General features: G+C 37.0%; 1 protein-coding gene across 1 annotated transcript in view; it reads right to left on the reverse strand.

Moving 5' to 3' along the window:
- lmbr1 (limb development membrane protein 1) overlaps positions 1-11,327 on the reverse strand; it is a 32,433-nt gene extending 21,106 nt beyond the window's left edge. The window contains exons 1-5 of the mRNA XM_082162184.1: positions 10,953-11,327; positions 7,317-7,389; positions 5,402-5,441; positions 4,783-4,922; positions 3,990-4,093 (exon numbers count right to left, since the gene is read on the reverse strand). Coding sequence (XP_082018310.1) covers positions 3,990-4,093; positions 4,783-4,922; positions 5,402-5,441; positions 7,317-7,389; positions 10,953-11,015 — 420 coding nt within the window. The 5' untranslated portion in view covers positions 11,016-11,327. The remainder of the gene's footprint in view (positions 1-3,989; positions 4,094-4,782; positions 4,923-5,401; positions 5,442-7,316; positions 7,390-10,952) is intronic.
- Positions 11,328-13,746: the final 2,419 nt, after the last annotated feature.

Below are 13,746 nucleotides of genomic sequence, written 5' to 3' on the forward strand. Positions count from 1 at the left end.
CAAAATGACTGTCTGTGTAACAAGCATAAATGGAAAACTAAAAAAATGCATAATTTCACATGGTCTTCACAAGCTTAGTGGATGTCAAGCTCAGAGAGAGAGAGAGAGAGAGAGAGAGAGAGAGAGAGAGAGAGAGAGAGAGAGAGAGAGAGAGAGAGAGAGAGAGAGAGAGAGAGAGAGAGAGAGAGAGAGAGAGAGAGAGAGAGAGAGAGAGAGAGAGAGAGAGAGAGAGAGAGAGAGAGAACAAAGAAAAAAAAAAGAGAAGAACCTCTACGAAGTTAGACAAAATTCTTAAAACAGATCTGACCTTGCAAAACAGAGAGAACAACAGGCACGTTCACAAACATGCAGTGTTTTTCCCTGTCTACTACGATTTCCCCTCCATGAACTACTAACTCTCATCAATAAAGGCTTAGCATGAACAGTAGTCATTACCTTCTCTTTAAGCCTGCTACACCAAGAGCAGTGTCAGAGACACAAAACAGAGCGCAGAACACGCAGGGGACATGAATCACTGTATATCAACACACACACAGGCCATTGATGTGCCATTCTGACTAATACATTAGAAGCCCGTCAAAATGACGAGAAAACAGGATATATGACTTGAGGAAGGCACTTCAGTACTTTTGAAGTTTGTGGGTGTGTTTTCTTTTCTTTTTATCCCTCTTCCTACAGTGTCACCATCTTTTTCTTGTTAGCATGAGGTGTCTAACAAATAAGACCTTTGAGAACGGCTTCTGAACTAATCTGGGGTTTGTCAAGAACACAAACAGCAAGATGTTAAAAGCCAAGAAAATGTTTAAGAGTGATACAAATCAGAAATGAATAGAGAAGGGAAGCAGGCAATCATTTTTCAGCGTGTTGTTCAAACACACTAAAACACACGTCGAGGCATCTAGTGTAACAGAGCCAAACTATTACACACACAGTGCTGATGGTAGTGAACAACACACATTCATTTGCATTCAAGTAAACCTCACAAGAAATACGCTTTCTAAGGTTTGACTATGGAGGATATTATCCAATCCAGTGTTGCGCCTTTTCCCGTCAAAATAGAGAAACTCATATGTTGTCATAGAAACGGGTATAGAATGGGGCGCAGGCAGAGTAAATACACAGTGTCATGGCCTTAGCAAGCAAAGCCTGGGAGCGAGAATCACATCTCAAAAATAAATATCAGTCCTATTGTGGACAGACTACAAAGGAAGAGACTGACACACACTGACACACACACACACACACACACACACACAAACGTGATCATTATGTTAAAGATTCATGTGATTCCTAAGGAGTCAGTTAAGTTAGAGTCCTTTTGCATAGCGATAATAACCAATAGATTTTACTAGTCCTATCCCCAGGTGCATCGTAGAGAGTTAGGAGGCCATAAGTAGCTCTTCATAGGTTTTTTTTAAATGTGATACTGACTGAGGGCATCTGGTTCATGCTTACTGAAATCATAATCCTGCCATCTGTTGTACATGAATCAGAACTGCAGGCCTAGGCTATGCATCTTTCCATCCAAAGCACCCTTATAATGCCTGCTACAGACTGTGTGATTTCGGCAATCCTAAAAAATCATTACAAATTACAATGTACGACATAGATCTAATAAAATTGGGTACGACATGCATGTAGACTGTACGATGATGACCTATTGAATCATAGGCTACGACGCAAGTTAGTATAGAAGAATAAAATGTCATCAGCATGCACTAGTGGTAAACAAATTGAGCAAGATTAATCACACTTTGGCAATTGTGGTAGCTGTAGTATATGCGCTGAAGAAAAAAAAAAAGAGGAGGAAGCGAATGAGGAGAATATGGATGTGTTCTTGGCTAGAGAAAAGAGGTGAAAAGAGTAGTTTTAAGTTTTAGCACCATGTCATGTTGATCAATATGCCATTTCATGTTGCATTTTTATTGGCTAGTCAGTGGACGCAAGTAGCATCAAACACACTGGGCCTCATTTACGAAACGAACGTACGACCGGAGGCTAGGATCATATCTCACGTCAGGTCTCAGCTCGTGTTCGCAGGTTTTTGAGTTAGTGTGAACTTGCGTGCAGCATAGTAAATCTGGAGGAGAAATGTTACGAGAGAATTTTGACCATTTTGATTATTTTGACAGACAACTGAAGCTCATTAGTCGAGCATTAACTGTTAAGATTAGATTAAATTAGATTACATGGGTGTCTGTGACCCATTAAAAATTCCACAAATGGGGTTTAGCTTTACATGCACAAATAGCAGCAGAACATGAGGATTCACACATCGTCACATCACGCACCAGCAGCACTTGTTTGAACGGAGAAAAACTGAGTAAAATTAAGTAAAAGGAATTCATTAAATAGGACAACATGAAGTATATTTAACTTAATTAACAGATTAACAAAAGAAAAAACTGTGGCACTTGTTTTTATGACACTCTAGCGCATTGTATTTGTTTCTTTATATCTTTTTATTTTATTAAATTCAACTGATCGCGCAGGCGCCTCGCACACACAACATAGTCTAGCGTTAACTTGACATTTCAGCCGTTCATCGTCAAACTAAGATGCAGTCAACCAAACATAAAAGTTACACTGCAGTGCATAGTTTAAATGGTCTGCTGTAAAATCAGTGTGCCCAGTGCCCAACCAAACACATTTTTGCGCATGTGAAGGATGCTGTTTTACGTGGATTCTAGATTGCAAAGCCTTGTTTAGCTAGATGATGAATAACAGTTTAGCAACCAAATGTTACATGGCAAATATAGAAACATTTGGATAGTTGCCCAATGAGAGAGGTGAGCCCAATGCTTTTCAATTTCACTTTAAATAAATTCATTTTGGCTTGACGTATGTTGTTTATAATGAATACCAGAGACTTCTTCAAAAAGCATTTAAAAAAAATCTTAATCATTTCAAACTTTTGACTGGCAGTCAGAAAGTGGATATAGAAAGAAAAACAGTCCAGTCACACACACTTTTTTTCTCCACAGATATTGTTGGTTTTGTTTATTACATTTGATGAAGTACTAATACAAACACTGGTCCATAAAACGCACCAGCTACAGCTCACACAAGCTTTTAACAAACTACCCAGTTTCATTTCCTCCAGTTACTGAATGTAACTTGCCATATATACGTCCCTGTTTAACCATCTAACATGGAGGCTGGCACAAGCAGGCCATTTGACTTTATACTTAAAAAGAAAACATGAAATCTTGATTTTATGGGCTTCTGCAGTTGACGACTTAACCCTTCCCTGTATCAGCAGGGGGCTTTCATACAAGCGGCAGTTTCTGATCATTTCCTCTCTTTTTGCTACATGTGCGCACATACATACTCTCCACTGGTCATTCCGAGACGTGTAGGCCAACATAAAGCAGTGCTTCCCTTTCTCCTGTGTTTCTGGTTGATCAATGGCCAGAAACAGTCATGGTGCAAACGAGACAAAATGAAGCAGTACGCCTTGCTCCCGTACAAATGAGTGCTGCCCTCATAAACTACAGTAGCAACTAATCTTTATGTAGCTTTGCCAGAAGGGACATAAACCAGGAGCGACTTCAAACTGTGATGAGAGTAAGACAGAGGGCAACGTGATGCATTCCCTCCCACCCTTTCATTTTTATCTGCACGCTCTATTGTGACGGTGTGTGTTTGCTGGTTTACGGTCTCTATGAGCACCGGTGACAGCCCTTCTTTGAGTGACTAATAACATAAGGTTGAATGAGCTGGAGACATAAGACCGCTCTGCTTTTGAACTTTTATCTTTTTAGGGTGGGGGAGTGGCTGAAATTAAAATGGTCACACATAAAACCATGTGTGTGTGTGTGTGTGTTTGGGTAAGCGAGGGTGAGTAAGTGCACAAACTTGGGTGTGCTGGGAGTATTGGTTTGTACAAATGTGTAAAAATATCTTTAGAATCTTATATGTCCTTGGCCATTGTATATAAACAAAGCCTCAAGCTTGGAGAACACAGACAAACACACATTACCACATACCTTTTTCGAACCAGCAAAGCCCTCAGACTCCAGGAAGAAATAGGCAAAAGGCATCAGCACAAAGAGACAGAGATTTGAGAAGAGGGACACCAGGTTCCACAGGCCTGAACAAAGAGAAATCTGTTCATTCAACTTTAAGTTCAGCTAACTAACCTGATCAATATCATTTTATATAATAACAGCATTTGGAAAACATCCCCTGCATTCCTTGTTCAGTAAATATTATGTCTAATTTGATTGTGCTTTTAGTTAGTGCAGTTTAACACTTTTTGCCATGTTTAAATCCATCCCAAAGATTTCCCCTTTCAAAATCAATTAAGAAAATGAAAAAAGTTCAAGTTTCAAAAGTTCCAAAAGCCCCAAATGTTCTCATCATGTGAAACAACCCAAAAACTGCACAGAGAACCATCCACACAAATAACAGACATATGACACCACCTTGTGGCCATGGCTGAAACTAAAGAGAAAAATACTTCAACTGTAATAAAAGGACTATAAATGGGAGAAGTATGGACTCAGAACAATGTGATAACACAACAAAATGATATACTCTAAATATTTTCCAGTGCAGAAAAGTCATTTTAGCTAATCTTTTTTTTTTTTTTTTTTAAATGCAAGGGCAAATAAAATGGGCTGTGTTTTAAGGAGAATAGCACACAAGTAGCATTTAATTTCCACAACAGTCTGTGAAAGTCACCTAATGCATGACAGACAAAAAGGAAATAAACTTATGTATGCATGCATACTTGTAAAGTGACGTGTAAAAATACAGTGAAAAAGGCGTGATACTGACCATGAATGAGTGATCCATTGAGCCATTGTATATAGTAGTTTTTTGGAAGGGACAGCAGGATCTCATAACTGATTATAGAAAATGGTAAGAGGAGGACAGCCCCTCCAGACACTGCCAATGTGAATGTACACAGGTACATACTGAGAAAGAAAGAAAGAAAGAAAGAAAGAAAGAAAGAAAGAAAGAAAGAAAGAAAGAAAGAAAGAAAGAAAGAAAGAAAGAAAGAAAGAAAGAAAGAAAGAAAGAAAGAAAGAAAGAAAGAAAGAAAGAAAGAAAGAAAGAAAGAAAGAAAGAAAGAAAGAAAGAAAGAAAGAAAGAAAGAAAGAAAGAAAGAAAGAAAGAAAGAAAGAAAGAAGCATGCACATTTTATGCATTATTATATTAATTAAATGAACCATTTACATCAGTTTTAACTTCACATTTAAGATCATGGCATAATAATAATAATATGGTACATGATGAAAACAATTGTCTACAACTCAAGGTACAGTGGAACATCTAATAACAAAAATGTTATTAAACTAAAGTTTCATTGATATTAATATAACTGGATCCTTTTAGTGTACCATAAAACATTGGCACTTGTTATTATTATTATTATTATTATTATAATACTCACGATATTCTGTTGACAATGGCATCTTCATCTTCCTGGTCATCTGAGAGGCATAACCACAGATGCAAAGTCATTGGTTTTGCCATTTTTATTTTTGAAAAATGTTATGTTCCTCTAGTTGTTTAGAGCTATGATGCTCTGACAATCTTTATCAATGAAAAAAATGTCAGCCAGCTGTTTTATGATCTAGTGTAAAGTTCTTTACTGTGAACTTGCGACACAAATAGCTCTAGCTACGGAGGGCACAGAGACGTGACAGATGGTTTAAGATGTCTAAAGCATGATCTCTCTTCATTTAACTGAAAGCTACATGAAAACTGGTTAATCATAAATCACAAACAAGTGAATAAACCTTTACAATTAATCGGCCAGATGGAGGCTGTCAAGAATCAAAGCAAGGGGGAGAGGAACAGATTGAAAAAATGGCAACAAAAGAAGAAAGAAAGAAAAGGGTGAGAGAGATGGACAAAAAGCATAGAACAGCATCACTAAATAGAGTGGTGCAGGTATGACGTCAGAAGCCGGAAGTCTAATTCGTCGCTGTTCCCTCGAAAGAATTAGTCTTCCAGGTTCTAACATCATACCTGCACCACTCTCTATTATTCAGACTCCTTTAAAAGACTCTACATGAGGCCTGGGGTCATTTGGCTTTACAAATGCATCTAAGCTCATCTGTTCATTTATTAAGATACAAGGCTTAAGAACAGCCTGGTTTTTGCTGTGATTGACGCTTTCCACAAGGGTTAGTCGACGTTACATATGCTATGGGAGGACGTGACCTTCTCAAGAACTCATAACTGTCTGTGTCAGGATTGAAAGGTTGGAGGTGGCAGCTTCTTGTGTTATGGAGTTGGATGATACTTGGGAATGTGCATACATTAAAACATAACTGTAAGGCGTTGCAACTTGCATTATGGAGTTATAGAAGGTGTAAAGTAAACCCCTTAAAAGTGTGCAAGCAAGCAATCAAACTGTTATTTTGTCATCTAGGAATTTGATCTAAATCTCAAGAACTCACAGGTAGGGTTGGGTACCGAACTCAGTACTTTTAAATGGCACTGACCGTATTACGTCGGTACTACCGATTCACATTAAATCGTTGCCAAATTTCAGTACCTGAGAACGCATCTGGGTGCGAGAGTAAGATTATTTAAATACGAATCCTGCATGTTCTGCGTGTCTCTGTGTGAACGCGGTTTCATTTACCTCACACACACACACTGAAGCACGTGTGACTTCACCACAGGTCTTCACCACAACCCGTCAAACTAAGTGAAGGCGGTTTCATTTACCTCACACACACACACACACGTGAATAAATTATTAATAATAAATTATTATTAAAAATATTTTTTTAAGGAATAATCACACTTTTTCATCTGTGTTGTAATTTTAACCGTATAAAGCTCAGTTGTGCCGCATGTTGTTTGACAAAAAAGTTAAGTTCATATAAAAGATCAATTAAATAAATGTTTTATGTCTATTTGATTACTAGAAAATGCACAACACAGAATTTGTGGAAAGCAAAACATAGAATATATATATTTTTATTATTACTAAAATGACCAAGGCAGCTCTGGCATAATGTCAATAACACTTCTACAAATGACTTAGTTTCTTTACAGTTATTGAGGTAAACATGTGTAAATTACCGGAAAAAGGTGCCGTTGGGTACTGGCACCGAATTTCAGGTACCGGTAACGGTTAAAATGTGAACGGTACCCAACCCTACTCACAGGACATCATGAACCTGTGAGAGTCAAATATATGACTGGAAAACTTATCTATAACATATTATAATATCTCAAAAGTAAAAAGCTGTATTTATTCATAGTAGATATTATAAATACAACTGCATTTGTATGGTGCAACAGTTTGATCAGTAACAACAAATGGATTAGTCTAGTCATATACTTACCACTTTTCCTCTTGTAGAGGGAGATGACGCAGTACGACACAATGTATAATACTGCAAACAGGAGGAAGCAGACCTAGAAAAAGATGAAGGAGATGAATGAGTTTCCAAACACTGAAGTTCTGCAAGGGTTTTTACACTGTAAACTTTACATTCAAGGCCCGTTTAACTAAAAGGTAGTAGTACCTAACTGAAATTCAGTGGTCTAGAAAATGTAACCCAAGACAGATTGTGTGTGCTCTGTGTCCTGAATGGATTCCCAATAGAGCTGCACAATAAATCATTAAAAGATCGATTCAAACTCCCACGCAATCTTACTCCTAAATGATTCAGCCATGTCTAAATCTTTGACAAGTACGATCACAGCGAACACCCAAATCTGTGTCGGGGCTGCCACTGAGCCAGAGAGAGCGGTTGTCATGTATAGATATGAAACAGCTTCACAAACAGTCTTTTCAACCACACAATTCAAATTATCAGTAGTGGAATAAAAGTTTTAGTTTAGAACACTACTGTTTACAGTAGCGAATCAAAATAAAGTAAATCACCTTTTGAAAGTAACTTGATTCTTCAAATAAAGATTGTATCAATTGCATCATTACACCAGAAGGTGGTGACAAGTAAAAGATTGTTTAATTTTGTATTCATTTTTTATTTGTGATTGAATCATTCATTCAAGAGATTCATTCAAAAACACTGATTCATCCAGTAATGAAACAAGCAAAGTCTTTATGATTGAGTCTTTGAATCATTCATTCAAACCGATTTTTTAAAAATTCAGATTAAATACTTAATCTGAAAAAAATAGTATATAAAATAGACTTTATATACTTTAAATAGACGGCAGCAAAGTTGTCAGAACGTCTGGCAGCCTAATTGTTATTTTGTTTAGTTGTCTATACAGAATCGTGGGAAAATCATGATCTCTCAATTTATACAGAATTGTGCAGCTCTAATTCCCAACATAATTCAATACTGTATAAGTATTGCCTGTATCCAAAAAAATATTTCCAAGCAGTAAGAGCCCAATTAAATGATAAAGTATTACCTCTGTTTTATTCATCAAAAATATGCTATATCTATAATCTTTAGAGCTGTAGCTAATGTGATATGGCAAGAATCAGCAGAGTGTCCAGGACACTGGGTGTATTTTAGGAGGGACTGATGGATCTGCGTATGTAAACATGCCGCTCAAGCGTGAATTTTTACTCATATTACACCTTGCTTGTAGCCTCACAGAACTACAGATCCCTAACAGAGATCTGCATTACATACAATCAACTATACACATACACATTAGGAGCAGAGTAGTGAGTGGTGTCCACACACACACTGCTAACTGTGAACACACACAGTGCGGTGCCCAGGGAGCGACTGAGGGTTAGGTGCCTTGCTCAAGGGCACCTCAGTTGGTATTGAAGGTGAAAGAGAGCGCTGTTCATTCACTCCCTCACCTACATTTTCCTGCCGGTATTGAGAAATTGAAGCCGCAACATTCGGGTTACCAGTCTGATTCTCTAACCATTAAGTCATGAGCCCACGACTGCATCCAAAATATAATACATGTCACAATAGGGAAGAAAAGACTGTCACTTTAAACTTCCAGTCAAACTTCTTCCAGGTGAATTTTCTCAGCAATAACATACTTTAAGCTGCTTTAGATTAACAAATAACTGCTATTAAAGCATAAATAATATGCTTGATAACTCTTCGCATAGTGAGGCAATCTTAAACCTTAAAACCATAATGTCAAACACCGACTGGCAGTCTATTGAGGTACAAGCCAAAGAGGCCAATCTAAAGCTATTATCATATTTAGTGATGCTTACTAAGGAAAGTCCACAAATTATTATCCACCCAGAACATCCATGCAACAGCAAAGCAACATGCTACAATCTGTCTGCACCACAAAACAAAATGTACATTTATATTTGTAATTATATTTGATACTTTCTGTAAAAAAATATTTACAACTCATTAATATTTTACATTTTCAACAACAGATACTTTGTGACTGCTAAACGTCATAAACGCTTTTGCTAGATATAAAATTGCATGCCATATGGTGGAAAGCATTACTGATATGTCTAACTGATCCTCCCAAGACTATTACAAGCATGTTCACGCCACAGCTATAATGATAACAGGACAGAGAAACGATATTGTTGGAATCACTTTCAGAATGATTTTATCCAGCTGATGAACGATAAAATCAAGAATCCATCCAGCTGTAACGAGCTTGAGCATTTACAATGTCAGACAAGCACTCGCTTAGAATAAATAGAACGATATTGTCTGCTAGTGTGGACGCTAATATCTTTATAGTTATCGTTTTTGTGTGAAAGGGGGATTTTATTCTTAAATTCTGCTTTTAAAAAAAACTCTGAAGCTGAGATCTTAGCACAATCACCACTCTCAAAATCCTTGAATAACAAAGTACACTCACACGGACTCAATGAGTGCATATTAAAAACATAAAAATATATAAAACTGTAAACTGTACACACAAAAGCTAAAAAAAAAACATGCCATTATTCTTTTACATTTTAAATCCTAAATAAATAAAGGTTGGCTTTAGAAAATAAAGATTCTTTGTGTGGTAAAGGCCAAAATATATCAAAATTGTTGTATATTAGCAACGTCATGCTTGAATGTCAGTCAAGATTAGAAACAGGACAGTTTAGAAACTTCTAGAAAATTATTTATACTATTAAATACACTGCACGTGCTTCTACATTTTCACTCTAAAGTTAGTGGTAAAATGTAAAGGTCAGTCTATGAAATGTATTGACAAATATGAAAATAAGAGTCAAAATTGCAACAGTGAATCACACTTAATTTCTAATCTTGCGCATATTTCATTGCTTCACTTTCTAAATAATAGCCTAACTTGCTTCCTTGTTTTAAAGTGTGGATCAAGAACAACGTTGATTACTAAATCATTCTATTTTGCATGTGTTGTAAGGCAGAGACCAGCTGGGATCACACTAGAGTTTTCTGGCTATTCTTACAAGGAAAGGCTGCAAAATTTGTTCAGTCATACATTCCAGTTAGTATATTGACAGATTAATTCGTGATATTTAATCACTTGCAGATCTTGAGAACAGGTTTGCTTACGGTGGAAGGAGATACACATTACTTCCAGACACCCAAAATAAATACTGCAAACCTGCAAAGCTTATATGTACACCAACAACAGTAAACCAGCTGTCAGTGCAGAACCGTTAGGATCACTCAACTGGTCTAACGTTAACTCAGTTAACGTTACGTCTACTCTCATTCTAGAAATTCAGGAATATGCATGTCACAAAAACAAAGCATTCACAGAGCATCATGCATACAATAACAGACTACAACGAATAACTTAACCACAGCTTTTGGCTTTTTTTTTTATAAATAAAATGCCACCGAAAGGGATCAATGAGCTCAATAATGTAACGTTAGCTAACTAAAAGCTAACAGGCTAGCAAACTAGCCTAATGAACCTCACTCACAAACAGTACATTTTCAACAGAGAAACTATCAAAAGTTTCAATTAGAGTACACACATTTATATTTTCATTTCGAGAAATATACGCAATGGAGGCTAAATGCGATAAAGAACAACACGGTAGGCAAACACGGTCTCTCTGTACTCACGATGTACTCGCGCACTTGGCTGTGGAAATTCTGCTCTCTGATCGTCACATCGTCTTCTTCCATTCTTCATATTGCAGAAACACATTCATTAGCAACACATTTTTGTGGCGTGTCCATTCACTGTAAGAGAAAGCGCATCTATGGGATAATCAGACCGCCCCGAGGAGAAGAGCTCGACCGACTGACAGAGATCCAGTCGCGTCTCAGCGCCAAATAACAGATCAAAACACAGTCAAAATATATTGCGTCATTATTCAGCGACACACGACAGGACAAGAGGGCGTATGCACACAGGTGCACAGCTGTTACTCACTGAGAATAGACTTCAATAATTTGAAAGAATTACATATTTCTGCATTTGTTCAGCGTTGTTTTGGACACATCTGACGTTTCCTGTCGTACTGCTGTTTTTTTCTCGCTTGGCCAAACACATAACCACAGATATCTGGGGTAAACATCCTGCAGGCTCACAGTCTAGTCAATAATAGTAATATAATAATTATAATTGTTAACACTTTATTTTACAGTGTTCTTGTTACACATGTTACATGTAGTTAACTATAGTAATAACAGGAAATTATGCATAAAAATAACACTCTGGTATTGTTCATTTGGGGGTCACACTTGTGTTGTTCGCAGTTAAAAGTGACCGAACACCTGAAATGTAACTTTTTTTTATTTTCAGTAAAATCAATGTAATATATTTTTGTTCAATAATATTTTGTATTTTGAGAGAATTTCATGGTACTAATTAATATTTATGCAATAATTATCATACATTTTCCAATTGAAAAAAAAAGCTAATATTTTGTATTTTCAATAAAGCAGTATTTCATGTTAAAATAGACCTTTAATATCCATCTTTTGAAGGCAGATTAGTTGCTGTGCACTTTTTTCTGCATCGTGGATGATTTGTAGACTGTACACACAAAAACAATCTCAGTATTTTTGTATTTTTGCGTATTTGCCGTTAATTTCCTATATGCCGGTCATTTTTTATCGTAAACAATACAAGGACTTTTTTTTTTTATGGTCACATAGCGACTGTCATAAAAGTCATTTCGTAGGCAAGGCAAGGCAAGTTTATTTATATAGCACATTTCATACACAATGGCAATTCAAAGTGCTTTACATAGAAGAAATTAAAATAATGAAAAGAAATAAGAATAATTAAAACAGTTTAGAAAAATAAAATAAAATACAGTACTTTTAAAAAATAAAAAAAGAATATTATTATAGATCTTTCCTTCAAAGGATTCCCTTAAGACTTAAATCTTTCAACCTTCTTTTAACCTTCAATCTTCTTATGACTTCCATCTATCAACTTTCTTTTAACTTTCTTTTCTCCCTCATTTACTCACACGTTCTTTTCACTTTCTTTAGCACTGCGTTCACATTCTTTCTCAGACGAAAACTTTAATATCGTCATTTAAATACTGTTCTACTTTCAAACCCACATTAATACACGTCACTTTCACATTATCACCTTCTGAGTGGGCATTTACAGTTACGGGCTAAATGCCCTGCTGACATAGGAGAAATTAAAATAATTAAAAGAAATAAGAATAATTAAAACAGTTTAGAAAAATAGAGTAAAATACAGTACAGTACAAACAGTCGGACGAACAGCGGCATGGTGGGGGTGGGGGAGTGCTCATTCAGTAAATGCACAGCTAAACAGAAGTGTTTTGAGTCTGGATTTGAATGTGACCACTGTAGGAGCACATCTGATCTCTTCTGGAAGCTGGTTCCAGCTGCGGTTGGCATAATAGCTAAAAGCAGACTCACCATGTTTAGAGTGAACCCTTGGTATTTCTAGCTGATATGATCCTAATGATCTGAGTGATCTGTTGGGTTTATATTCAGTGAGCATATCTGCAATGTATTGAGGTCCTAGGCCATTGAATGATTTATATACCAGTAATAATACTTTAAAATCAATCCTAAATCTAACTGGGAGCCAGTGTAAAGACCTGAGGAGTGAGGACTGGTGTGATATGTTCATATTTCCGGGTTCTGCTCAGAATCCTAGCGGCAGCGTTCTGTATGAGCTGCAACTGTCTTATGGTCTTTTTGGGAAGGCCAGTGAGGAGTCCATTACAATAATCCACCCTGCTGGTGATGAAAGCATGCACAAGTTTCTCTAAGTCTTGTCTGGAAACAAAGCATCTAATTCTTGCAAAATTTTTCAGATGATAGTATGCTGATTTAGTTATTGCTTTGACATGACTACTGAAACTAAGGTCTGACTCTAGTGTCACACCAAGATTCCTGACTTGATGTTTAGTTGTTTGACCCCTATAGAGTGAAGGTATGCGTTCACCTTGAGAACTTCATCTTTGTTTCCAAACGCAATAACTTCAGTTTTGTCTTTGTTTAATTGAAGAAAGTTTTGACACATCCAACTGTTGACTTCGTCAATGCATCGGCACAAGGAGTCAATGGGGCTGTAATCGTTGGGCGATAGGGCTAAGTAGAGCTGTGTGTCGTCTGCATAGCTGTGGTAAGCAATTTGGTTATTTCTCGTTATTTGGCTCATTGGAGCATATACAGGTGGAACAGGAGTGGCGTAAGAATTGAGCCTTGAGGGACTCCGCATGTCATGGATGTCCACTCAGACTTATGGTCTCCTATACTCACATAATAACCTCTCCCATCTAAGTATGACCTGAACCATTTTAGGACTATCCCAGAAAGCCCCACCCAGTTTTCCAGCCTGTCAAGAAGTATGTTGTGATCGACAGTGTCAAATGCAGCACTGAGGTCGAGTAGTACCAGCACTGATAATTTTCCT

Source organism: Leuciscus leuciscus (assembly GCF_965113295.1).
Source record: "Leuciscus leuciscus genome assembly, chromosome: 2".
Lineage (NCBI taxonomy): Eukaryota > Metazoa > Chordata > Actinopteri > Cypriniformes > Leuciscidae > Leuciscus > Leuciscus leuciscus.